The sequence below is a fragment of the Martes martes genome, assembly GCF_963455335.1.
Source record: "Martes martes genome assembly, chromosome: 1".
NCBI lineage: Eukaryota > Metazoa > Chordata > Mammalia > Carnivora > Mustelidae > Martes > Martes martes.
Genome location: NC_137888.1, coordinates 209,622,195 through 209,649,134, shown reverse-complemented (window position 1 = coordinate 209,649,134; position 26,940 = coordinate 209,622,195). Strand labels below are relative to the sequence as shown.

Here is a 26,940-nt window from a genome sequence, read left to right as displayed (position 1 = left end):
GTCTTCCCACCGCAGGTGAGCATGCCTGTCATCGCCCAGTTAGGGGAAGCCGGACCCCACCTCCTGCTGCCAGGAGTCAGCTTGGTGTTCCACTCCTCGCTGGACTAAGAACACGGAAGGGATGGGAAATGTCCATGAAGACCCGGGCAGGGCTCTTCCATGCAGAGCCCCGAGATGCCGGCGCCCCTGGGTGGCTCAGGTGGTTTAAGTGTTTGATTGACTCTTGATTTCTGCTCATTGTGATCTCAGGATCGTGGGATCGATCCCCTAGTTGGGCTTCCCGCCGGAGTCCGCTTGGGATTCTTTCTCTCCTTCATCCGCTACCACCCCCCCTCGCGCCCCACCCTTGGGCCCAAGTGCGCGTGCGCGCTCTCTCTCCCTCAAGAAAAGCGCGGGTACCTGGGTGGCTCAGTCATTGAATGTCTGCCTTCTGCTCAGGTCATGATCCCGGGGTCCTGGGGTTGAGCCTCGTATCAGACTCCCTGCTCAGCGGGAAGCCTGCTTCTCCCTTTCCCTCTGCCACTCCCCCTGCTTGTGTTCCCTCTCTCGCCCTTGCTCTCACTCTGTCACATAAATAAATAAATCGTAAAAAAAAAAAAAAAAGAAGAGTCCTGATACCCCAGGGCCTTGTGCATTTCCTGGACTGGAAGCTAAGCTATTTGTAGAATTCCGGCACTGGCAGGGGGGAATTTGATTTTCCTAGCAGCCCCGCAGCTGTGTTCTCTGTTGTCCCATTTCCTTGTAGGGGAACTGAGGCACCGAGCTAGGCATGCCGCCCCTCTCCTTCCTGTCCCCTCCCCACGTGATGTTGTGGGGCATGACTCACCCTTCCCAGGCCAGTCATTCCAGCCCAACTTCAGCTCTGTCTGTCACCGGCTCTGCCTGTAGGGTGGGGAGGGTGCCTTCCATGTCCTATGGGCCTCCTCCAGCTCCTTTGAAACAGGAGGGTGCAAGGACTTCTTGGGAAGCCAGGCCTGAGGGAATTGCGGCCACTATCTTGGGGCTATTTCATTGTGCCCCGGGTTGCCCATTACCCCGAAGGTGGCAGCACGTGCTTGTCATGACTCCCTTCTGAGGACACCTTCCCAAAGGGCCTGGAAGATGCCCAGAGCACAGTGGGGACCTGCTTGGGACTCAGGGTAATGTGGTCTTAGGCTGCGATACCTAATGACTTTGAATTAATAGGTCACTCAGTAATTTTTATTAAGCACCTCCTAGCTACCAGGCGCCCAAGAGGGCAGTGACCAAAACGAGGTCTGTTCTCCTGCTGCTCCGGCCTTAGCAGGGACACCCGGGCACAGGGGTGTGGTGGGGGGAGAGTCTGGGGGAGGGGCCAGGGTGGTGAGGGTGGGCCTCCCCTCCGAGGGCTGTTTAGGGCTGAGACCTGAAGGAGATGAGGGAACAAGTCCTGGAAGGAGGGCAGAATGTCTTTCTAGAAAAAAACTGCGCGTGCATTCTCTGCCCCGCAGTCAGGATGTGCGTGGGAAGTCTGGCGGTGGGAGAGGGTGGCTGGCGCCTCTGGGTCAGCAGCACGAGTGCTGGACAAGGGCCCGGCTTCTTGCTTCATTCCTGCTGTGCTCCAGGCCCCGGGGCTGGGTGTCTTGGAAACTCTAGGGCTGCCCTTCCTTCTGGGGAAGAGACTGGCTCCGAGGGCACGCTGGCATCGGGGGTGGGGCTGGGGCTGTCAGTGCTACCGCTGGGCTCTGGGACCGAGGGTTGAGGGGGGGGTCTGGCCTTGTTTTCTGTGCACCAGCAGGGGACAGTTATGCAGCAGTCAGGCTGGGGACAGCTCCGAGCAGCTCTGCTGCGGGCACCTCCACTTTGGCTGCTGGGAAGGAGTTGAGAGGGAGTCTCCAGGCATCACAGGCTCTGAGCTCAGCGTTCAGGCCTCTGACTTATTCTTTGCGACAGGGGATCATTAAAAAAATCATCAGCATTCCAGGGCATTCCAACTCATACAGGGCTGTGGAGCCCCAGGCAAAGCCCCTCCCATCTATTTCTCAGGTTTCTGTTCTCTTCACAGGGAGACTGGCGCAGAGGCAGACCTGGCCCGCAGGGACTCCCCTCCTTCCCCAGACCCCCTGGGCCCAGAGCATCCTCAGGCAGTGGGGGGAAGTCGCCACCTCAGAGAGAGGATGCAGGCCCGGCCTCTCTGCCCACCGCTGCCCTGGCCTGCCTCCCTCGGCCTGCGGTGGGCTGGGGCTGGACTCGGGCTGGTTAATCTCTCCAGGAGGTCCCCCCCGCCCCCGGCTTCTGCTGTGTGGGTCTCTTTGGAGTGTCTGTGGCACCACCTCCTTTGACACGCTTGGACCAGACCAGGAGCCCAGTTCAGGACTGGGCCTTTAGCGTCAAGATCTTGGGAAGGAAGGGGGGGGGGGAAGAGGGGGAGGAAAAAACAGCAGGTGGCCTTGCCAGACTCAGTCCCTGTCCAGTCTCCCATCTGCTCAGCTTGGTGGCCTTGGTGTTGGGCCCACTTAGAGAAGACAAGGCAGGGACACATTGTCTTTCTGATAGCTGTTCCATCACACGTACAATAATGGAGCAGGTCAGTAGTAACACCCAGAGGGAGCCCAGGGACACAGAGTGATTGCGATCCCTGCCCTGCAGGGTGAACCTAGAAAATAACACAGGAGGAGGAGGTCAGTGTTGTTAGAAGGCGACCAGTGATTGGAGTCACAAGGCAGGGAAGGAAGAGAGACTCAAGAGGTTCGCCATCTTGGGTGGGGGCCAGAGCATGCCTCATGGAGAAGGTGACACTTGAACCTAAAGGAGGTTAGGGAGAGAGCCTGGAGGCAGAAGAGCCAGTGCAAAGGTCCTGGGCAGAAGACCCGAGTGGCTGGCTGGAGGGGAATGAGTTGAAGTCAGAAGCTGGGGAGAAGGAAATGTTGTAGGGCTCTGGGGAGGTGGTGAGTAGGGAGCTATGGAGCGTTCTGAGGAAAGGAGGGCCGAGGTCTGGCTTTAAGAGGGTCAGTGCTGTGGAGAGAAGGCAGGCTTGGTGGGAGCTTTTTTTTTTTTTTTTTTTTTTTTGGTGGGAGCTTTTGAAGATTAGTATCAACCCTGAAATCTAGCATGTGGTTCCAAAGTGACAAGGAGCCCAGTAAAGTGGGGAGCGAGGGATGGGCCTGGCAGGCTCCTGAACCTTCCTCTCAGGCACAGAGGGTGTGCTGCCCCCCACCCCACCCCACCCCCCCGTTCCCAGGGGAGAAGTCGTGGCTTTCTGGCACCGTCTGCACCTCCTGCAGACGAAGGGGTCAGCAGAAGGGGCGATGGCCAGCGCACACTGGACTCCACGGGTCACAGCCGGCAGGTCGTGGTCCCATAAACACCATCCCAGGGTGACGTGGCTCTGATGGGGGGAGGAGACCCAAGGTGTAGGATGAGGGTCAGGCGGCCTGGAGTTTAGAAAGACTCCCTGCGAGAGGCAGGGGGCAGGCAGGCCCTGGGGGAGGAAGGGGTGGGAGCGGGCCTTCTAGGCACCAGGCCTCCGGGGCCCAGTCTACAAGTGGGAGGGCCTGCGTCCTGTGGCTGTGCTCCTGGAAGGGGGATGGTCTCTTGCGGGTGCTGAGCCCAGGGCCCTGAGCCGGATGAGAACTGAGGTATGCTGTGGGGGGTTGGGGGACTGTTCCATTTTTGGAGGCTGCTGCCGGAAGAGCAGCCAAGCGTTTCCTCTTGTCCCTGTGGAGGGCTCAAGCGTGACTGTCCTTGGGAACTGGGTCAGCTGATGGGGGTGGGGTGGGGGTGCCCATGCTGGCGGTGTCCTCGTTGCCCCTGTCCCCAAAGTGGCCAGTGCCCACGGTGGAGGTGGTTCTCCGTGATCTGAGCCCACGGAGCCCCCCCCCCCCCCCCCCCCGTCCCTGAAGCAGAGGTTCAGAGAGGTTAAGAGCCTTGGGGGGGGGGCGGGGCGGAGCTCACAAAGGCCACCTGACCTGAGAGCCACTACCTGGAGACAGATGAGCTGAAGTTGGAATCCCGGCTCCGCCACTGAGCTTGGGCCAAGTCGCTTCCCTTCTGTGGGCCTCAGGTTCCTCCTGCACGGCACAGACGCCTGCTGCCCCAGTGCTTGCCCCTGAGGGCGCACGCACAGGGCTCGGCGGAGCCCGCAGGGGCTGAACCTGGGCTGCAGTTGGTTAGGTCACGGTGATGGGGTGGCAAGCCTCTTGGCATTCCATTCTTGCCGGGCCTCCTCTGTCAGGCTCCATGTCCGTCCCCTCTTGAGGCAGCTGATGGCATGTCTGTGCTGGGATTTGTGTAGCCAGGTCTCCTCCTGGTGGACATCGAGGCGATTTCTCGTTCTTTCCTCTTAGAGAGGATGCAGCCTCTCTGTAGTGGTCTGGTCCTTTGGGCTGTTTGCCAGCATGTCTGACTTCCGTCTTTTTTTTTTTTTTTTTTTAATCATCACCGCAGAGCTGTGGTCTCTGAGCCTACGGGGTCCCCCCTCCCCAACATTGACCACAAAAATGGGAACATACGGGAAAGTTGAAGAATTATACAGCGAGCATCAGTAGGCTCCGTCCCTACATCTGAGGACGAACATGTTCTGTTCTTGCTCTATCCCAGAGCTGAGGGGCCCAGCACTAGTTGTCAGTCACTCGGCTCAGAAGGCATGGAGAGGCCTCCTCTGTCCATTTGAGGCCCTGCCCAGAAGCTGTTCTCCTGAGGGGCTCATGTCTAGGTTGGGGGCCTGCCAACGGCGAGGAGGGGAAGAGAGACAGTGCTACGGGCTTTGGTGGCTCCCTGTTCCCCACACTGTGCAGGTTCTCAGGGAGGAGGGACAGATGGGTCCCAGGGACATGCGTCTGGCATCTTGGCGAGCTGGACAGTGCTGGCAGCCCAGGATCCCACTGGGACGGCGGCCTGCGTCTCCTTTGGCCCACAGCGAGGGAGTTTCCGCCTCACGATTCCGGACTCGGTCTCACGGAGAACACCAAGGAGGCAGCTTCCTCACATGTACCCCACCTGCTGTCCGGTGACACGTGCCCGTATTTCCCCTTCTGTCCTGCTTGTCCGAAAGTGACAACTGCTGGTTACACCCACCTGTTGGTTTTTTTGTTTTGTTTTTCTCATAGTGCGTCCTGACGTGTCGTTTCACAAAATACTTCACGAGAGTATCCGTTCCCTCCCTGGGGACACGGTCTCTGGTGGTTTTTGTTCCTTGAGGAATTCCCTGAGGTCTGGGAGGAGGCTCGGCTGACGGGGCGCGCCTGCAGATCTTTTTCTCTGAGAATGAATCTGTTGCTCCCCAAATTCCTGGAGCCACTGAGACTGACTCTTCGCTTTCTCTGTTTGACAAGGCACCTGTCCCAGAAGGCCATCAGCTCCCTGCCCGCGAGTGAGACTGCTTCTCTTTCTCATTTCGAGCATCTTTCTTCCTTTTTCAGAATATGCTGAATTTTTGCACTGTAAGTCCAAAAAGTTTACAGACTTTGATGAAGTCCGGCAGGAGATCGAAGCGGAGACCGACAGGGTCACGGGGACCAACAAAGGCATCTCCCCAGTGCCCATCAACCTACGGGTCTACTCGCCCCACGGTAGGCAGCACCGGCACAGGCCCTTTGGGTGTTGCGGTGGAGGGGAGCCGACTGTGCCACTTGTGGGTGGGGTCAGCTGTGCTCTCACAAGAAATAGGACCCCTTCCATTCTTTACATGCACACAGCCCTCTCGATCTCGGGCTTCCCATTTTTTGATAGGAACATGGTGCTGAGGTATCAGTCTCAGCTCTCAGGAAACACAGCATGCTGGGACGACTATCAGGCATGGTGGGGCCTGGGGCACTTCACAGCTGTACGCCCCTGTGGAAAGGGGTGGCCGCTGTGTGGCTCCCAGGTCCTGGCGGCCACATAAGGACACCGGCCCAAGGTCTTCCAGGCCTTGCAGAGGAGCCAGAAAGCCAGTCTTCTCTGCAAAATGTTCTGATTTTAAAGCTCCCATCAGTGACCTAGAGCAGCTTGCCACCAAGTACAACTTGTGGCCCCGGGGCATAGATTGCTAACTCAGATGGCATTCGGAGAATATTCCAGCAGACTGGGAACTCCTCAGTGTGAGTTCTTGGCAGTGAGTTTTTAAGTCGACCTATTTCTGAATAAATGATGCCTCTACACGGCACAGAAATTTAAAAATTATGAAACGGTATCGAGCAAATCCTACCCTGGAGCCTTCAATATTACGAACGTATTTTGTATTCTAATGGCTGAGTCAGTAGTTACAAACATGTTTGTGTATTTCATGCATGTGTGTTTCACCACTTTTACTCAGATTGTAGCATAATATAAAATGCCTCTTCTTGGTGGGATTACATCTCAGTGTGTCTCTTATCAGAGTATCATCTTTTTGTTTTTCATGGTAAACACTGGCAAACAGCAGCCTTTGGTCATGGCTGCATTGATGGGCCAAAATTTATTTAGCCACTGAGAGCAATTCCAGGCTGCCAGTGCAGATGTCCCAATTTAGAACTGTATAGCTGCACTAGAGGGAGGCTGCCTGTAGGAGGGGGTCTTGAAGAGGAGCTACTGGATCGAAAGGTGTGATCTGGTTGGAGGGCTGGAGGATTCCTGCGGCCTGATCCCCCAGCACTTATGGAAGCAGTCTGGGTAGCTGTGGGGCCGTGGGCCCTTGCCTGCCTCCCCTCCTCTGTCTCTGATGACCTTTCCCTCTGGTTTCCTCTCAGTGTTGAACCTGACCCTCATCGACCTCCCGGGTATCACCAAGGTGCCCGTGGGAGACCAGCCCCCAGATATCGAGTACCAGATCAAGGACATGATCCTGCAGTTCATCAGCCGGGAAAGCAGCCTCATCCTTGCTGTCACCCCCGCCAACATGGACCTGGCCAACTCGGACGCCCTCAAGCTGGCCAAGGAGGTCGACCCACAAGGTAACCACTGAGCCCCACAGTAGGCGTTCCCCTTCCGAGGGCCTGGGAGCCTGGCAGCTTGCCCAGCATCCTTGATTCTAGGTCAGTCGTGTTGCCTTTGGCCTATGACCCCTAGGAAAAGGCCCTCCTGGGATACAGCCTCTCCTTTGGGGACCAGCAGGGCCGACGGACTGCCCGAGAGGCTGTTGCGTGGCAGCTGGGCATTTCTCCTTGGCTTGGTCCCCTTCTGTCAAAATGGCAACAGTAATCCTAGCCTGTAGAGCTCCTCAGAGGACTGGAGAGGTCCCTTTAATGCTCAGGGGCCAGGCAGAGAAGGTAAAAGGAAGATGAGTTAATGAAGTCCGACGGGGCGATAGGGATCAGTGCGGACTGTGGCGTCTCTGGCTCGGGGCATTCCGGGTCAAACTTTTCCTTGGGCCATTGATTAAGTACATGTCAGTTAAGTACCTGCTATATGCCAGGCTCTGTTTTGGTCTTGGGGACCCTGTAGGGGACAAAGTTGACAAGGGGCCCCTGCCATGGTGAGTTGATGATCCAGGGAGGGAGACAGAAAACCATAAGAAAATAAGCAGGTGGGGCAGTTTCAGCCAGAAGCAAGCACTGGAGGAAAATCTAACCCTTTGAGAGAATGGCTGGGGTAGGAGGAGGTGGGGTCAGAGGTCTCTGAAGATGTGAGGTTTCAGGCAAGACCAGAATGGCGAATGATGAAAAGAGGCAAAATCCAGGGAAATGGCCAGTGATGCGAAATCGGCTGGGCTTGATTTGAGCCTGGGGTGCCCAGGAGATGGCAAGGAGGTCATTGTGACTGGGGCAGAGGAGGCGACGTGGGGGGTGGGACCGTCCCAGGGGCCTTGGTGGCTGCTGTAGGGACCTGGGTGGGTCCTGCATGTGTTGGCGGTTGTGGAGGGGGACACGCACTGAAATACGGTTTGTGAAATGCCCTCTGCCTGATTCCATAGTGGTTTGGAGGGAGTCAGGGACCAGGGAGGAGATGGGGAAAGACCGGCTCTGGCACTTTGGTCCCTGGCTTCCAGTTCCGGTCTGGCCCAAGGACGGCTCAGGGAGGGGTAGGAACTGATGGCCCTTTCGCACTGTGGACTGCGAGCTTTTCAGAGTTGAGGACTATGTTCTGAGTATCTTTGTCCTGCGAAGGGGATGCTGTGTCCCCAGGGTCACCCCAGGCATGGTCTCCTAAGAGAGGCTACCCCTACCCAATGCCCCCCCCCCAGCCTCCCTGTGGGGCCCCCCACCCCATCCAGTCCCATGGGATAGAGCCTTATTGTGACAGAGATGCCACAGAGGCTTGATCGGGTGCTGAGGAAATGGGCGTGGGTTCAGTTACACTTGTGAGCTTGATGTTAGTTCTTCTTCTGTCTCTGGAAGTGTTCGTAGTTATTACCCCCAAAATGTCACTGTTGTAAAACACAGAACCTAAGAAAGTGACCGCTTTCCTTCTCCCAGGAGGTCTCACTTGCCATGCCTCGTAAATAGTCTTGCATAGTTTGTTCTCCCGCGTAAACTCACATTTTAAAAAAATGCAGTGACCTTCCCTTATTTTTCTGAGCTGTGGTTGCGCGTTTCCTTGTTACCAGTGGGATGCGTGTACACAGCACCCACCAAGCTGCCCATTGTCGACTCTTCTTTGTTCTTGAACATGTGGATTGCTTCTGGTCTTTTGTAAATAACACTGTTAGGGTCCGTGATCAAAGGAACGAGACTGATGCAAAGCGAAAGTCAAGCAAAGCTTTATTTCGCGCCAAGCATGGAAAATCGAACCGACTGGTAAGGGCTGTCTCTTACGAAGAGATGACGACGATGACCTCGACAGGGCCGCTCCGGACAAAGCCGCTCTGGACGAGGCTGCTCCCTGACAAGGCCGCTTCCCTGATGAGGCCGCTCCCCAGACGAGGCCACTCTGGACGAGGCCGCTCTCCAGACGAGGCCACTCCGGACGAGGCCGCTCCCTGGACGAGGCTGCTCCCGACGATGAAGAGGCAATGATGACTACGAGGATGACAGCCCCGATGACGCAGACTCTGCTCCCCATGACGCTGCTCCCGGCGAGGCCGCTCCAGACGAGACTGCTCCAGATGAGGCTGCTTCCCCGATGAGGCCGCTCCCCAGACAAGGCCACTCTGGACGAGGCTGCTCTGGCAAGGCCACTCCCCAGAGGGGAGGCTTCTCTGGCAAGGCCACTCCCCCGAAGGGGAGGCTGCTCTGGACGTGGCCGCTCTCCGACGACTCTTCCTGCTGACAGCTCTTACTGCTCCGGCGAGACCCCCTACTAGCCTCACAACCCAGCTTTTATAGAGGCACTTTTAGCCGGGCTATACACAGGTAGCCAATGAGATTGCAATACACAGAGAAAACTGCAGTCATGCTAGATCTGCCACACATAAAAAAAAAAAACGGCTAGGTTACACACGGGCAGCCAATTGAATTTCAATTTACCCTAGTGGATATACGCATGCCCCATTGATTGGATGTCCTCACCTGGCCTGGCCCGCCCTTGTATCCAGGCCTTGCAAGGAAGTTCCTCTGGGAGGGGCAGGGTCAATCTAAGTTCACTACAACAAGGTGGGTCCCTCTGCTCAGGTAAGCCCTTACAAACACTCCAGTGAAATCCAGCATTTCCAATAGAGTCCAGGCCCCCAGACCCCCTCTGCGGTCCCATATCCTCCCTAACTCTGCTTCTCCCCTCCCTACCTGGCACAGGCTTTGTGGGTGTTCACAGCTGTGGCCCCTCTGCCCTCCAGAAAGGTGATGGCAGCTCACAGGCTCGTGGCTGAGTGTGAACAGGCAGGGGTGCCAGGGAGAGCACAACTGTCAGCCCCTCAAAGCCCCCCTTCGCATCCTCTGAGGATCTCCCTGGGCTTCATGTGGTTCACACGTACGCACACACCCACACATCCATGGGCGCCATCGCAGAGGGGATCCGTAGGCCTGCCGGGGGCCACTGATCTGTACGCGAGCAGCTTTGCTTAGAGGGTTTCCCTTGATTCGTGAGTTGACCTGGGGATAGGAGGAATCTGATGAGGTGGTTTCCACAGTGGAATTTTGGCCATTCAGATGCAAGGTAACCCTAGAAACAGTCGCCATGGGTTTGTGTATGATGTTGGGACTCTGCAGCTAACTCAGCGCCGCATGGAGACTGAGTCGGGATTTTGAGTTTCCACGAGGTCTCCCCCTGACACTGTGGCAGCGAGACACTGTCAGCAGGTCACAGGAATGACAATGATGGTGGCCAGTATTTACTGATGGCGCGTCTGTCACAAGCCAGTGTGTCTTCATGGACAGCCCTCTGAGACTGGTGTGGCTGTTGTCTTCACTTGACATGAGGGAAACTGGGGTCCAGGCAGGTGATGTTATGGCTTGTCCCAGGTCCCACACCTGGAAGTGGGAACCACCCCCCGCAAGGCTGCCAGCCCAGGCTCCTCCCTCATGGCATCCTCTGACCTCTGGGCTCTTTCAGGCCTGCGGACCATTGGCGTTATCACAAAGCTCGACCTGATGGACGAAGGCACTGACGCCAGGGACGTCCTGGAGAACAAGCTGCTCCCCTTGAGAAGAGGTGCGCTTGGGTGGGGAGCCGGGGGCGGGGTGCAGTGGCAGGGAGGAGGTTCAGATGATAATATTTTTGTCCTTATCATTACCGAAACCTGGACCAATGCCAGGAAGTGTGCACACATAAACACCCACTGCTGTGGAGTGCCGGGAGTAACTAATGTTTCCTATGCATCTTTTTCTTCTGATTTGTACACATTGACTTCCCAGTTACACAGTTAACACCTGCTCGCTTCAGGGACGTAAACAGGCCTACAGAGAAAGGACACCACAGTCATCCCCAGCGCAGCGTCTCCGACCAGTTTATACTTCGGGGCTCTCCTCCCAAAACGTTCCCCAGGATGCATAATTAATTAATTGATTGGTTCCTTCCTTCCTTCCCTGCTTCTTTCCTTCCTTCTTCCCTCGCTCCCTTCCTTTCTTTGTTTCAATTTATTTATTTATTTGTAAGAGGAGGGGTGGTGGGCAGAGGGAGCAGAGCAGACTCTGCTTTGAGGTTGGAGCCCAACACGCAGCTGGATCGCATGACCCTGAGATGGCGACCTGAGCTGAAGCCAGAGTTGGATGCTTAACTGACGGTACCACTCACGTGCCCCGGGATTCATAATTTCTTTCTTTCTTTCTTTTTTTTTTTTTTTCCCAAGATTTTACTTACTTATTTTAGTGAGAGAGAGAGAAAGTGTGTGAGAAGGAGGGGCAGAGGGAGAGAGAGAGAGAGAGAAAATCCCAAGTAGACTCCCCACTGAGCAGGAGCCCAGTGTGAGGCTCGATCCCATGTCCCTGAGATCATGACCTGAGCCGAAGTCAAGAGGGGGCTGCTTCACACCTGAGCCACCCAGACGCCCCAGGATTCATTTTTATTAACGGTCATGCCTACTTTCTATTGTGAACATTTAAAAAACATTCTTGAGAGTAGAGAAGTACCAGGAGCCCCGTAGACCCAGCTTTAGTGGTTATCAGTACATAGCTAATCTCGAATACCCGAATGTCCTCCCCTTATTTGCTCCCTGGAGGATTGCAAAGCATATCCTTGGCTTCCTATCATTTTACACATAAATGCCTGTTTCTGGCTCAACAGCTCCCTCACCAGCCCCTTTTTTCTCCCACATCATTTTTTTGTGGAAGAAACCAGATTGTGTCCCACACTTGGGATTGGGCCGGTTCAAAAATTGGCAATGAAATCTAGACGGAGAACCTGATGAAGTTCAGGTTTAGGATCAAGTTTAGATCTTCTCACAGGAGTAGCCTAAATATTTTTCTTTTCAAAAAATCAGAAGAGCAGATACTTGTTATCTGTGATATACGAGGCACTGCTCTATGGTCTTCTTTTTTTATGCTTTTTTTAAAGATTTTATTTATTTATTTGACAGAGATCACAAGTAGGCAGAGAGGCAGACAGAGAGAAAGGAGGAAGTAGGCTTCCTGCTGAGCAGGCAGCCCAATGTGGGGCTCGATCCCAGGACCCTGGGATCATGACTTGAGCCGAAGGCAGAGGTTTAAGCCACTGAGCCACCCAGGCGCCCCTGCTCTGCGGTCTTGATGTGTGCGAGCTCATTGAGTCCTACTAAAGAAGATCCAGATGATGTGGTGCCTCTCCTTCTGTCCCCATTTTATGGATGAAGAAACCGAGGCGCAGAGAAGCTGGATCCCAGCTCACAAGACGAGGATGTGACAGAGCTGGTTTGGAATGCCGGCCCTCCAGCCTCCTGCCACTTGGTGACCTACTTTTCCATTTCACTTAGCACAACAGCAGAGTGTTTCCCCGTGACGGGCGAATACTCTCCGAGGTGACTTCCAGAGGTCCCGTGGAATCCCTTGTATGAGGATCTGTTGGCCGTTATTCAATCCCTATTTGTTGGACACTTAGGTTATTACTGTTTGTCACTGTGGCGTGGTGTTGAGTGTCCATCAAGGCTTTAATAAAAAAAAATTTTTTTTAAGAGTTTATTTATTTATTTGACAGAGATCACAAGTAGACAGAGAGGCAGGCAGAGTGAGAGGAGGAATCAGGCTCCACGCTGAGCAGAGAGCCTGATGCAGGGCTCGATCCCAGGACCCCGGGATCATGACAGGAGCCGAAGGCAGAGGCGTTAACCCACTGAGCCACCCAGGCGCCCCAGTTTAAAAAAAATTTTTAAGCCATTTTGTTAATTGGTTCCCTTTCCTGCCCCTTTCCTTCCTTTGGGCGATCTGCTGTCAGCTGTCGGCACCCTCTGCGCGCTGGTGTTGCCAGCACCATTTAGATCTTTTTTTTAGCCCCTAGGGATTCCCTCCTCCGTGTGTGTCATGGGCATGGGGACAACATTCGGACCTTGGTTTCCACCTTCCCCGCTGCCGTGCTGAGACATTGAGTAAGGAGAGGTGGCCGCCAGGGTCAGGATCTAAAGAGTGCATCTGTGTCAGAGGTTTAGGAAGGAAGGGTTGGTGCCAAACAGGGAAGCGGACCCCGCATGTCCCTGTCCCCTCCACCAGCCATCCTAACCCCGTGCTCTTCCCACATGTATTGGGCCTAAATCTTAGTCCTGAAGGATGCTACCTGGGCTCCGCCTCGGTGCTGGGTGGCTGGATGACACAGACCTCCTTGGCTTCCTTCCTCCCCGCCCCACTGTTGTCTGCGTCTGCCCTCCTCTGCCTTCCTGTCTGTTTCCAAGAAAGTCAGTCCTTCCTCTCCCCGATCTGTCTGCTGGCTACTGACTTGTGCCCTCAGGCCTCCCACCCTCAGTGTTCTCCTCCCGTCCTGTGGCTTTTAGAATCTCACCAGCTGCATCCTTCTTCTTGGCTTACAAAAGACTCAGAACTCCTATGCTTTTAGGAACCAGAATCCTGGCCAGACCACTGGCTCTGCTCCCTGCTGTTCCCTCTGCTTACTGTTATGTGGATGGTAGTGAGTTGGGCTTCTCACCGGTCTGGGTTCCCCTCTGGTTCTCGTGCGGCCCCTCTCTGTGACCTCACCTTGGTCACGTCCCCTCATCTGTAAAATGGACATAATGGCAAGGATGGAGAGGATGAAAGGTAACCAGTCTTGCACAAGACTTGTCGGGATACATGGCAGGCAGGTTCCACTCCCCTCTCCCCAAGGGAAACCTCGGGCACCCCCCACTGAGAGCAGGGTATGTCTGTACACGCATCCCTGTGGGCGTTTGGCCGCCTCTCCCCAATCCACCTCTCCAACTTTCATTAGGTTAGCCGGGATGAAAACAGTCACCACATCTGTTTACTGAGCACCTGCTGTGGGTTAGGCTCTTCGCTGAGTTCTTGATGTCCCATGACATCCTGCCCAACACACACACCAGTACTGTTTGGTGCCCTGTGTCCATACTCGGGAACCCAGGACTACTCTGGCTTTTTTTTTTTTTTTTTTTTTTAAGTAGGCTCCATGCCCAGTGCAGAGCCCAACATGGGGCTTGAACCCACGACCCTGAGATCAAGACCCGAGCTGAGATCAAGAGTCAGACACTCAGCCGACTGAGCCACCCAGACACCCCCATTCTGGCTTTTTGAACACATTCCGGTTCTCTACTTTTCCAGGTGCTTCCTGTCCTAAGAGGGCAGATCTTTTCTTCACATTAGCATTTTTATCTTAAATCCTGCTTTCTATGATTAAAGAAATTCCAGAATGGTTCAGAAGGCCTGTCAGTGAAGGAGAAAGGAGCCGTCCTCGCCCGCAAGTCCCATTTCTCTTGTAGTCAGTCACGGCTACCATTTTCTTGTATCTGATTCAGAACATTTTAACCCACATGCAATCATCTCTAAAAAGCTTCCGTCCTGTTGGCTCCGAAGCATTAGCCATCCGTTCCCACCTGCCATCATGTGTGGTTTTGGACTTTTTTCCGTTCTGTTCCATTCATTTCTCTGGACATCCGAGCCCGATATATCCAAACTCGACAAACGTAACAGCTGTGGAACAGGTTTTAATACCTCGCAAGATGAGCTGGTTCGTCTCGCCCTTCTTTTTTGAGGTGGTTTTCTTTCTTGTCTCTAAAGCTCAGTTTGGGGGTTTCGTCTCCTCCAGAGCCTTCCTTTCTTCCCGCCTCACACGGGGTTGGGCGTCACCCCTCCTTCTTCCAGACACTTCTGTTGCTTTTCAGGACCACTCTGTGTGTTCATGTTCTCCGCGTTTCTGAGGAACGGGTCTGGCCGGGGGCCTCGTCTGTGAGTGACCTGTGGGACAGCGCCCGTGTCTGCCTGCACCGGGCCCAGCGCCATGCCCGGTCCACGGTGGGCATCCAGGCCCCTTGGCCCGCCTGGCACTGCCCCTGCCCTGACCTGCTCTCCCCGCAGGCTACATCGGTGTGGTGAACCGCAGCCAAAAGGACATCGAGGGCAAGAAGGACATCCGCGCGGCGCTGGCGGCCGAGAGGAAGTTCTTCCTCTCCCACCCGGCCTACCGGCACATGGCTGACCGCATGGGCACCCCGCACCTGCAGAAGACCCTGAATCAGGTATGACCAGGGTTTCGTGCTGCGGCAGTCTGCCACGCTGCTGGCCTTGGTCTGCGGCAACACGGGTTCCAACCACATTCGATTCGGGGCCTGGCGAGGGGTGGGTGTTCCGTGAGTCACTAACAGCGCTATTCTCACCACCGCTGCTGCTGTTGCTTTTATTTTCACTATAATTAAATATTTGGAATTATCTAATCACCGTACCCAGAAGTTGGCATGTGTGACCCGGGTGACAGCAGCCTGGCCTGCACCAAGGCAGGGTGGCTGGGAGCGCTGGACAGGACCTCAGCGGGAGGACTGTGGGCCTGAGTTCCGCGGGTCCGAAGCCCAGCCCCACCTCTGATGGGGTGGCCCAGCCTGTCCGAGCCCCCGTCCCCCAGGCATCAGCTGGCCCCCTGGGGCTGTGGTGTCCGTGCCCCGTACATGCGCTGCCCCGCTGTAGCGTTGTGTTCCTCCCGCTCTTCCTGTACAGGGAATGGATTCTCAGGGTTCGGAAACAGTGAGCGTGCCGTGAGGTGCCCCCATCTGCCCCGTCCCTCTCACCCACAGGGCCCGCTGTCAACCCTGCCTGCGTTTCTCTCTGTCCATAGACGCCAAAAGGTCTTCTGAGAATCATAGTTCTCCCTTTCTTACCATAAAGGATGACGTAGTTGTGGATGCCTCCCCACCGCCCCCATCCTGCCCCACTTTTGGGTTTTTCTGCTCAGCGTTATCTCCTGGAGCGCTGCCCGGGCCGAGAAGCGCCCTTCCTCGTTCTTTGTCGTGGCTGCGTCGTCGTCTCTGAACACATGGGCTGCAAGCTGTCCGGCCAGCCTCTCTTTGGAGCGTGGCCGAGATGGTTTGTCATCTTCCTGGTGCACGCATGGCCGTTAACGTGACTATCATCGGACCGCTCGCGTGTGGCTCTCTCTGGAGAGGACAGTCCCTGATGGGGGATGGTGCAGGCACGCTGTACCAGGCTAGGCCTGTCCTTCGGGTCGGGCCTGGTTTGTCTATCCAGGGTTGTGAGATGTGCCCTCTGGATAGTTGATGGCAGCTTCCCGGAAGCGGGGAGGGACTCGGAGCCACAGTGAGGGCCGTCCCCGTGGCCAGGCCGCGGGGGCACAGCAGCAATGCCAGAGCGGGACCGTGTCCTCAGGGAAGGCATATTTCTAGTGCAGAGACGCAGACTTGGAGCAAGTCCCCAGGTCAAGGCACAATCAACGGTGAGGGAGCGATGGGGGCCGGGAAGAGCCGGTGCAGAGCAGGAAGGCGGACAGGGCAGCTGAGGGGAGGGACGGGATGTGTCCAGTGGGAGGAAGCGGGTGGCCTGGGTGGAGGGGCAGAGGGAGAGGAAGGGAAGTAAAACTACCCTGCAGGTGGCGGGGGCCTCCTCTGAGGGCTGGCGCACAGGCGGGGCCTGGCTGGCCTCCCGGGGGCCTGGCTGTGCCTCATGGCACTTCCTGGAGCTGTGCCTGCCCCCCCCGCCCCCCCGCTGCTCACACTTCTCCATGAGCCGCTGGGGCTGCTCTCGTGCTCTAGGATGCTGTCGGACACGGGGGCGGGGGGGGGGGCAGTCAGTAGAGCATGTAGCCTCAGTGCACCCCCCCAAAGGCCTGCAGCTCCCACGGAGGGGTCTGGGGCAGCCGCTGGGGCAGGGCCCCGGCCACGGAGGCCCTCAGCAGAGCCGTCAGATTCATAAGCACAGTGTGGTGAGCTGGAGCGTGAGGCTCCCTCACACCTCCTTCCTAGCTTGATGGATGCTAGTACATTCCTGTCTCTTGTAGGACAGCAGGCAGCGAGTGCTTTTCACTTGTAGGGCAATAGCTGCTTTTATGGCTTTTGTTCTGTTCCCTGCCTCTTCCCATCACCTTCTGCTTGCTTCTCTGCCTCCTTGTGATCTCTCTCTCTGTCAAATAAATAAATTAAATATTTTTTTAAAATTTTATTTATTATTTTGACAGAGAGAGATCACAGGGAAGCAGAGAGGCAGGCAGAGAGAGAAGGGGGGGGAAGCAGGCTCCCCGCTGAGCAGAGAGCCCGATATGGGGCTCGATCCCAAGACCCTGAGACCATGACCTGACCTGAAGGCAGAGGCCTTAACCCACTGAGCCACCCAGGCGCCCCAATAAATAAAATCTTTAAAAAAAAAATCCACACGATTCTGAAGCAGATGAGGAGAGGAGAAGGCACAGTGAGAGGCCCCCTTCCCACCCGCCTGCCCCACTCCGGCCTTTCTTCCGCATTTGTTTCCTGTGGAGCTTCCTTCCCTCTGTTCAGGCAACTAAAAATATGTTCTTACTTTCTCCCTCTTTCGCAGAAGGGAGCAAATGCTCTGTATGTTCCTTTCGCCGGGGAGCTGTTTGCATCTTGGTTTATAGGGCCCGGCCCCGCGACTCTCCATCTGCCTGTTGCTCCGTGGCCCACGCGGACCGTCACCCACTAGCCAGTCCTTCAGTGCGTGGGTCGTTCGGTGGCCTCCTGGGCCTCTCACCGGAGCACTTGTGCGAGGCTGCTGTGGGTCGGCTCATGTGTCATGTGTACCCTGCGGCGCGGACGCCCTGGTAGGCTGCCCTACGGAGGCCCCGTGGGCCGTTCCCAGCATCACGCCGCTGTGGGCAGCCCGTGCCACCTCTCCTCGTCCCACACGCTGGCGTGTCTGCAGCCAGATAGTCCCCTTGCTTTCTCCTGAGGCTGGGGGGCGTGCTGCGCTCAGGGGCCATCTCGGCACTGGCCCTCGGCAGGTGCAGCAGGCCAGACCCTCCCCGGCATCCCACCTGTGCTGACCTGTGACCTTTGACCGGTGACCTCTCTCCCTCCCCAGCAACTGACCAACCACATCCGGGAGTCACTGCCAGCCCTGCGGAGCAAGCTGCAGAGCCAGCTGCTGTCCCTGGAGAAGGAGGTGGAGGAATACAAGAACTTCCGGCCCGACGACCCCACGCGCAAAACCAAAGCCTTGCTGCAGTACGTGTGTCCCTCCCAACCTCCCGACCCCGCAGCCTGGCTTGTGGGGGGCCTCCGCCCAGCCACAGGGTCCCAGGTCCAGGCTGGGTGTCCATCCTCATTCGTCCATTTGTCCACTTAGCGTAACGTTTGTGGAAGCACTCGGGTCGCCCCAGTGAACAGGGCAGACAGCCGTCCCTGCCCCAGGTGCTTAGAAAGGGGAGGGCGGAGGGATGGGACAGAAAATAAGTAAATAAGAAAATGTGTAGTGCGTTAAATGGTGAGATATTAACGTGGGGAAGGGGCTAGGGTGCCAGGATGGGCCTGGAGGTGCCGTTTAAACAGAGTGGTCAAGAAGGCCGCCCTGAGACAGTGAAAGTCAGGCAAGATCTGAAGAGGTCGGGGATGGGGGCTCAGCCAGTGCAAAGGCCCTGAGGCAGGACTGTGCCCTGCAGTGTTGGAGGAGGCTGTATGACAGAACAGAATGAGTGAGGGGCAGAGCGGAGGAGGGGAGGGGACAGGGCAGAGCATTCGGGTCTTTGTAGGCCACGGGGAGGAATTAGGCTTTTGCTCTGAGTAAGGTGGGAGCCATGGAGGGATGGCTTGCTTCAGGTATCCTAGGCGCCTTCCAGTGGCTGTGGGGAGGATGGACAGGGGAGACCGGGGTGGGGCCTTGGCCATGTGTCAGCTCTTTCTGCTCTGTCTCCTGGAATTCTCACCCTGACCCTGGGTGGGCACTGGCTGTCCCAGCTCAGAGCTGTGGGGGACTCTCCACAGCCGCGCTGCTGTGAGGAGGGGGAGTACATGTGCCCCACAATCCCAGAATCTCTCTCTCTCAGCTTCTCTTGCCTCTATACTCCCAGTTTCTTTCTTTCTTTCTTTTTTTTTTTTTTAAAGATTTTATTTATGGGACACCTGGGTGGCTCAGTTGGTTAAGCAGCTGCCTTCGGCTCAGGTCATGATCCCAGCGTCCTGGGATCGAGTCCCACATCGGGCTCCTTGCTCCGCAGGGAGTCTGCTTCTCCCTCTGCCACTCTGTCTGCCTGTGCTCACTCTCTCTCTCTCTCTCTCTGACAAATAAATAAATAAAATCTTTTAAAAAAAAAAGATTTTATTTTTTTATTTGACAGATATCACAAGTAGGCAGAGAGGGAGGCAGAGAGAGAGGAAGGGAAGCAGGCTCCCCGCTGAGCAGAGAGCCAGATGTAGGGCTTGATCCCAGGACCCTGGGATCATGACCCAAGCGGAAGGCAGAGGCTTAACCCACTGAGCCACCCAGGCGCCCCTATACTCCCAGTTTCTTGACTGCCAGGAATCCTGGGCGCTGGGCTAGAGTGGGATCCAGAAACTCACTGGCAGTTCATAAGGCAGATGGTGCCACACATGTGGTTCGTCCTCAGGTCACAGCAGAGGGACACCACCTGTGTGTCCCACAGTGATCCACGGTAGCTGTCTAACTAACCCTGCTGTCCTTGTCCCCCCACCCCGCCACTCAGCACTGCATGCTTAGAGGGTTCAAGGGTGAGAATGCTTTTATGCTCAAGCTTAACACCGTTTACTTCTTGTGGGCAGAGTTTCTTGGGGTCTGAGATACCCCATGCCTGCCCTCCCACCGGGTGTTCTGGGAGAACCCCATTCACTGGTGCCAAGCCTGGCCGCCCCAGCATTTTGCGGGCATCGGCGGTGTTTGCCCGTGAGAGCTGGATGTCTCTTCGCTAGCAAGCTGTGTTCCACGCCGCTGGCCCAGTGGGGGCTGGTCCCTCGACGGCAGCAGCTGCCCTTCAGGGCGGCCTGCACGCAGAGCTTGAGGACATCAAGAATTTGGGGGCGGTGGAGATACAGAAATGACTAAGGCAGGCAGTGCAAGAGACTGGGGAAATGACTAGAAATGCTACGGAAAACCAAACGCTAACAAATACTTTAGTTCTTGGCTGCTCGCAGGGTCACAGTACCAGTCAGCAACACTTGGGGACCATTTTAAGGGCTGGGCTGGGTTCCAAGGGTGCACATGTGGTGGTAACATATTTCATCACTTATGTGAGCACTTTTTAAAAAGAAAAAACATTTTAACTTCCCTGAATTCAAAGGTTTGAGGTGAATTACCATAATTGGCTGCGTTGTCTCTTTCTTCTGGGCGTGCAGGCTAGCAGTCCTCCTTAGGATCGGTGATTCTTTGGAGTTGATGAAATCTAGAAGTTCCTTGAATCCTCCCTGTGACCCCATGTGGGGACACTGTTAAGATCAACTCACTATGCAGAGGCTCAGAGGGGCAAAGACACCAGAATTGTGTGGAGGAGCTCGTGTTTCACACACAGTTCTGCCTGGTCAGGGCAGAAGTCGCTGAGCTGTGACCTTACCCCTCACTCTTACCATCTGCAAAGTGGGACTAAGAACCACTACCCCCCAATTCGGTGAATGAATTGCCGTAATGGGCCTGTAGAACGGGCCTGGCGTGTCGTGACTGTGCGCCGTAGGCGGTCCTGTGATTGATTTGTTCTGGTCTCTGCATACATTTTGCTGCTAAGGAAATGAAAGGGAGCGTGTAAGCCACAGCTTGACTCGGAGCATGATTCTGGCAAGTGTCAGATCCTTCCCCTCTGACGTCGGGTTCTCTTTTTCCTGGTAGGATGGTCCAGCAGTTTGGGGTGGATTTTGAAAAGAGGATTGAAGGCTCTGGAGACCAAGTGGACACACTAGAGCTCTCCGGGGGCGCCCGAATCAATCGCATCTTCCACGAGCGGTTTCCCTTTGAGCTGGTGAAGGTAGCGCCGCCGGGTGGGCCCTCCTGACTCCAGTCAGGGCCTCCTCCCAGGCCCTGGGTCTTGAATCCTGCCTCCCGGCGTCCGCCTCCGGTGGGCAGAGGTGGTGCCAGTGGCAGTGTGGCGGGGGGTTGGGGAGGAGGTGTCACCTCCGGGCTTCCGTCCCTGAGCGGGCAGCTCAGAGGTGTCTGGCAGACCCATAGGAAAGTTCCATTTTGGCCCTCTGACAAAAACCAATACACAGTCTTTGCAAAGTACATAGAACATGTAGGTCAATTCTCATGGGAAAGTGTCCTCATCACGGTAAAGGGGAAAACAGGCAGGGTAAGGAGCCAGCACGTATAGGATAGCATATATCCTATGTGTGTCTTTGCACAGACAGATCTGCAAGAGTACTCATAAAGATGTCCATTCTGGGCTTTGAGATTTTTTTTTTTAATTTGCTTGAAGTTTTACACTTCTTACCATGAATGTACATCATTTTTTATAAAAACCAGTAAAATTATTTTTAACAAAGGCCAAAAGCTTAAAGGGATAGAAAAAAACACCCCTAATCCTAATACCCGCAGACAACTCCTGTTAACTTCTCAGTGTTTGCCCTTTCCGGATTATTTCTGTGCAAATGGGTAAGTCCCCGGCCTACACAAAACACAGCACATCTGCTCATCCATACTTGAAAAATAATTTGTGTGTCTCTGTATCCTGCTTTTTTCATATGGTGGCCATCTTTCCAAACCAGTCATTTACATTTTGTGCGTTGTTAACGGCAAGATAGTATCTTATGGATGTCCCATCATACATTGAACCAATCTCCCATTATTAGACATTTAAGTTGTTTTCACATTTTTTAGCAGTTATGAATAGTTCTATGAACATAACTAATTTTTATGAATTCCTCAAGGTAGGTTCCTAGAATGTTTAAAACTGCCTGAAAGTATAGCTATGTGTTTGAGGCCCTTGATTGGTACTGCCAAATAGCCCATAAAAAAGTTCATGTGAATTCATGTTCCCTCAGAGAAAGAGTGAATTCACGTTTCCTCTGAGAGAGAGTGAGAGTGTTCATTTCAAACCATCCTCGCTGAAACTGGGTTTTAATGTTTTTAAAAATTTTGACCGGTGAAATAGTCTGCCATGTGAAAACAGCCACACACAGGACATACGTTTCCCAAATACGCACCCGTTATGGGGGTGCCACAGGTACCTCTTTGCATGTGAGTGATTTGTCTGCTCTCAGATGGAGTTTGACGAGAAGGATTTACGGCGCGAGATCAGCTACGCCATTAAGAACATCCACGGAGTCAGGCAAGTTCTAAGGGGAGAGCTTCCGTGTTCCCTTCACCTCTGTGGCGCCACTGTCCAGCCAGTTGGTCGCCCCTCTCTCCAGGTGCCCTGAGTGTGAGGCCTGGAGAGGGCTCCTGGGTGGTTTTCAGTAGCTTTAAGTCTCTCCCTGTGGGTCTCCAAGGGCACTCGAGGGCGGGTGTGCTGTCTTGTGTGGATCTGTTGTAGGCCACAGGGCTGTTTGTCGCCCTTGGGTTAAATGTAGGTTAAACCGCCCAGTCAGTTGGCGTGAGCCCAGCTGAGAAAGCTCACTGGAGATTTGCCCTGGGGGGTTGCGGGGAGCCAGAGCTGAGTCACGGTTGCAGGAACCCAGCATGCGTCCCCATCATGGGTCCCCCGTGAGGCTCCTAGGTCCCCTCCGTTATCCGACAAAAGTTGTCACCCTGGTTGTCCAGTCTTACATCAGCCCTGGGGTCCTCGGGTCATCCTGTGGGTTTCCAGGCAGTGGATGCAGGCATCTGACCCCCAGACTTGCCGTGACCTTGGCTCATTCTCGGGGACCTGGCCCGTGCCTATGAAATTGCTGACCGTGCTTTGTTTCTCTCTGACTTATCTCCCCCACCCCCGGGTACGGATGGTTTTAGGACCGGGCTCTTCACCCCGGACTTGGCATTCGAGGCCATTGTGAAAAAGCAGGTCGTCAAGCTGAAAGAGCCCTGTCTGAAATGTGTCGACCTGGTTATCCAGGAGCTAATCAATACAGTTAGGCAGTGTACCAGTAAGGTATTGGGCCCTCGGCAGGGTGACTCCTGGCCTTGTGGAAGCGGGGGTATGGGGGTTTGGTATCAGGCTCCCAGTGCCGCTCCAGCCTTTGCCCTGCTGGTGCCCTTTCCCCTCAGGTTGCCTCAGTTTCCAAGAATGTGGCCTTCTCCCTGGGGCTGGGGCGGGGGCGTGTTGGCCTGGGCACGATGTCTGTGGGGTGGGAGGGTGCGCCAGGCCTCCAGTACCGGCCCGACTGGTGGGCAGGGCTCCCTGGGACCCTGATACCAAGCCTAGCATGTGTCTGATGGACGTGGGGGTGTCGTTGGGCTGTCGCTTTGCTGCCTTCTGGGAAGCAGAGAGGGATCCCGCGTCAGCTGTTGAAGGCCAAGCTCCCTGAATCCTGTCCCCCAGCCATCACTCCTTCTTGATGAATGCCTGGCACCCTCGGGCCTTCCTGGAGCCAGCCACCTCTCTGTCCACAAGGCACCAAGAAAGGCCCGAATGCCACCAGCAGAATGAGTGCTCAGGTGCCTGGCCCCGCAAAGCCAGCCCGGCTCCTTGCTGCCTCTGCCAGTACCCCTGGCTCCCTCCAGGAGCGGAGCTGTCCCTCCAGGCAGCACGTCCTCCCAGCCACTAGGTCCCCGGCTCCCGTGTGCTGGTGTTCACAGGCCACCGTCTCCACCCGGCGGGTCGCGCTGGGCTCCCCCGCAGGCCTGGTTCCCAGGGCAGCGCGCTTCGGCCAGACCGCTGAAGTGCTTGCCGGTGGCCGGTTTGTGCTTGCACGTCCGCAGGGGCCCCAGAGCCCGGGGTCGGTCTCCCGAGGCAGGAAAACTGCTTGAGCCTTCTGTCTCGGTCTGGAAAAGCCCACATTTGCTTCTTAAGCTTCTTCGATTAGAAAAGGGAGAGAGAGAGAGAGAAAAACCTAGGTGGGGTGGGGTTTATCACCCTAGAGCCCACTGTCACAGGTGCAAAAATTCGAGGCCACCACGTTCCCTTCGCCGTCTGCACCGTGACACTGACCCCTGGCCCCGCCCCGGCCCCAGCCTCCCCTCCGACCCAGGACTCCTCCTCGATCCGAAGTAGCTTCCGGGGCAAATGCGGGCACAGGCTCCTACCTGCATGTCACTAACCAGCTGACTCTCCTCTCTTCTCTTTCTGTCTCCTATCCCGCGTGTGTGGCCTGCACTGTCCCTGGGTATCTTTCTACCTCGTCCTGCCCTCCGCATGACCCAGGACGGGGCTCTTCACCCCCGACATGGCCTTTGAAGCCATTGTGAAAAAACAGATTGTAAAGCTCAAAGAGCCGAGTTTGAAGTGTGTTGATCTCGTGGTCTCAGAGCTGGCCACGGTCATTAAAAAGTGTGCCGAGAAGGTAACCGAAGGTTTTGTTGTCACCTGCGCATTTGTCCCGCATCTCCTTTCCCCACCCCCCATGTTAGTCTCCACCTGCGCATCTGGGAACTCTGCCTCAGCGGGCACCCCCTTCCATGGGCCACCTGTCGCTTAGCGACATCTCAGCTCTGCCTAGCAGATGAGAGAGGGGGGCATCGCGGCACACGGGTGTTCCACGTTTCCAGTTTGGGCCCTGCAGGGGAGGAGAGGCTTGGGGTGTGGCCAGGGACAGTCACCAAGCAGGCAGTGGGACCAGGGGCAGTGCCTTAGAGAACCTTAGAGGAGGAGGGTGTCTGCCCCGTCACCCAGCGTGAACCGCGATCAGTGCACAGACGTGTGTGTTCGCGTGTCACGGAGCATTTCAGAGACTTTCCACTAGTGATTTTGACCGGCTCCTCGGTTTTCCCTGACACGTGGACTTAACCCGAACCTCAGGAGGTGGGCTTCTCTGTGCGTTTGGTTCAGGTTATGATGGGAGAAGGTTTTCTGTAAGGGGGTCCCTCAGAGGGAGATGGCCCAGATGCTGCCCCCATCATCCTAGAACAGGCGCTGCTCACTCACGAGCTGGCCGAGAGTTCCCGCCCCGTGGGCCTGCTGGCCTTGACACTTGACTCAGTGTCCTTGCTCTCACCCTGTGCTAGGCGGAGGGGGTGGCCGTCACTGTCGGGCAGCAGACACACACCACCCACTTTCTCTTGCCACTTTCCACCTTCATATCCATTCTCGAAAATCATCTCTGCTCGTGCGTGGGCGCCCTGTCATTCTGTCTGGCACACCGTCCCCCCACCGTCCCCTTCTTGTCTCTCAGCCGGAGCAGCTATGAGACAGGAGTGGGGTGGGGACTCGGTAGGCCCACGCCTGGTCACTTCCCTTCCCCCGTGTTCTCTGCGTGGTTCATGTTGTTTCCTGGGCCACAAGGACTCCGCCAATGCCACCACTCTACCCCCCTCCCTTGCCCCCCAGCTCAGCTCCTACCCCCGCTTGCGAGAAGAGACGGAGCGAATCGTCACTACCTACATCCGGGAACGGGAGGGGAGAACCAAGGACCAGGTAATTGACTTTTTTGATTTTTCAGGTAGAATTTGTGCGCATACATCTTTTTTTAGGTGCTTAAATCTTGAGCATACGTTGCCTTGAATAATGACAATCAATGCATAAAGCAAGGTGACCCCCACCTCAGTCAAGGTACAGAACCCTTCTGTGACCCTCAAAGTCCCTGTCCTTACCCCCCCCGCCAAGCCCTGGCAATGACCGGTCTGCTCCCTTATCCAGAACGTCACTCACAGGGACTCCTGGAGTGTGTAACCTCTTGGTTCTGCCCTTCCGCACTTAGCATAGAGCACTCACGATGCTTCCCTACTGTTCCTGGTGTTCGCGAAGGTTCTTGCCGTGGGTCGCTCAGCGGTGTCCCGGCGCGTGTGGACCACAGCCTATTCATCCCTCCGCCCAGCGGAGGATGTGTGGGTGGTTTCTAGGTTTTAACAGTTTCCTTGTGGAGACCGTCCAGGCGCACACAAGGACGGAGAGTGGGCCTGGTCCCCACACGGCTGCGGCCTGGGTCTCACCTGTCACATGCCGAGGGAGCCCACGGCTGTCCTTTCGGCTCCCTAGGGGGCCTACGTCTGGTCTCCATCCCTCCCCCTCAGTCGTCTGCCGTGGCCTCCTGGCAGGTGTTTGTTCAGACCAGCACCGGAACAGGCCTCCGTGTCGTATGAGGTGGTGGTGCCACCTCGTGTTGCCCATCAGTGGAGAACCTGGCTCGTTTGTCCCTCAGAGGGTCCCGCAGTCATCCTGTGCCCCAGCCCATGTGGCTTCTGTACCCTGGAAGTTGTATCAAAAGTTTGAAAGATTCCAGTTCATTTTGTTGTCAAGAACATGGCTGTCCCTTCGCCACGCCACAGTGCCTGGTTGCCCCACCGCCAGCACTTCCGGGCCCCAGCCCGGGGCGCTCAGGCCTTAGAAAACCAGCAGCAGTGGCTCCCGTGCACAGAGCCCCCTAGCATTTTCCAGCAACCCCACAAGGTCCAAGTGCCTGGCATGTTTCATGCTGGAGTGCTCAGAGGTGCAGTGAAATGACAGGAGGGGGCAGGGTGTTGTGTAAAGGCCTGTCCCTTAGCTGACGGGACATCGTGACTGGTTCCTAGGCACCCGTGCGTGCTGCATGTTCGTTTTCATGCCCTCGGCTAGCCAAATTGGCTTTGCTGTTTTAATGCAGCACTTAGAACACGCCAGGCTCTGCTCTGTGCACTTTACATGCTCTGACTTGTTTGACCCTATGCAGTCGGGCCTCTCGTTGCCCCTTTCCACTGTTCAGTAACCTGAGGCCAAGGGTCACACCGCCAGGCAGGGGCCCGAGCGAGACTACAGCCTGGGTGGTCCACCCCAGAGGCCGTGCCTGCAGCCACCACATGGCGGCCTCGCTCCGCTCTGTTGGCCCAGTCTTTCTTTGTTGTGAGGCTCTGAAGGTTCAGAGTACCCATGCCCCCTTACCCCTGCAGGTGTACCCTAAGGTGTGTGTAGGAGGGTATGTGTGTGTGTTCCCAGGTCTCCCGCCTGGGAAGCAGTATGGTTCTGGCTCCCCCTGCTGGTGGGTTTGGGAAGGGCTCCTGCTAACTTCAGATCTGTGCTCCAAGCTAACCCCGCTTTCTTCCAGATTCTTCTTCTGATTGACATCGAGCAGTCCTACATCAACACGAACCACGAGGACTTCATTGGATTTGCTAAGTATGTACTTTTCAGGACCGCGGCTGGTGGGTGGCAGCAGTGCCTGCCTTCAGAGCCAAGCCCTGAGGGAGGCGGTCGAGGTGGCTTCCCTTAGCCAACAAGGGCAAGAGGGTCTTTCTGTCAGGATACTGGGGTGAAGCAAGGAGCCACCTGAGGGTATCTGGAGCCTTTCCTGGGCTAACAGCAGTCCCCGTCCTCATTGCCCTCAACATTGCCTCTTGTGGG

The 26,940-nt window shown here is 55.9% G+C and overlaps 1 protein-coding gene across 9 annotated transcripts in view; it reads left to right on the top strand.

The window, feature by feature from the left end:
* DNM2 (dynamin 2) overlaps window positions 1-26,940 on the top strand; it is an 85,331-nt gene that overhangs the window by 35,836 nt on the left and 22,555 nt on the right. For 6 of the 9 annotated variants that reach the window (XM_080815976.1, XM_080815974.1, XM_080815972.1 and 3 more), the window contains exons 3-12: window positions 5,379-5,528; window positions 6,666-6,869; window positions 10,342-10,440; window positions 14,715-14,875; window positions 17,679-17,821; window positions 20,427-20,562; window positions 21,794-21,861; window positions 22,482-22,620; window positions 24,955-25,041; window positions 26,645-26,715. In XM_080815976.1, the coding sequence (XP_080672102.1) occupies window positions 5,379-5,528; window positions 6,666-6,869; window positions 10,342-10,440; window positions 14,715-14,875; window positions 17,679-17,821; window positions 20,427-20,562; window positions 21,794-21,861; window positions 22,482-22,620; window positions 24,955-25,041; window positions 26,645-26,715 (1,258 nt within the window). Of the gene's footprint in view, window positions 1-5,378; window positions 5,529-6,665; window positions 6,870-10,341; window positions 10,441-14,714; window positions 14,876-17,678; window positions 17,822-20,426; window positions 20,563-21,793; window positions 21,862-22,481; window positions 22,621-23,832; window positions 23,972-24,954; window positions 25,042-26,644; window positions 26,716-26,940 lie in introns of all 9 variants that reach the window. The other 3 variants (XM_080815977.1, XM_080815975.1, XM_080815973.1) reach the window with 1 other exon arrangement.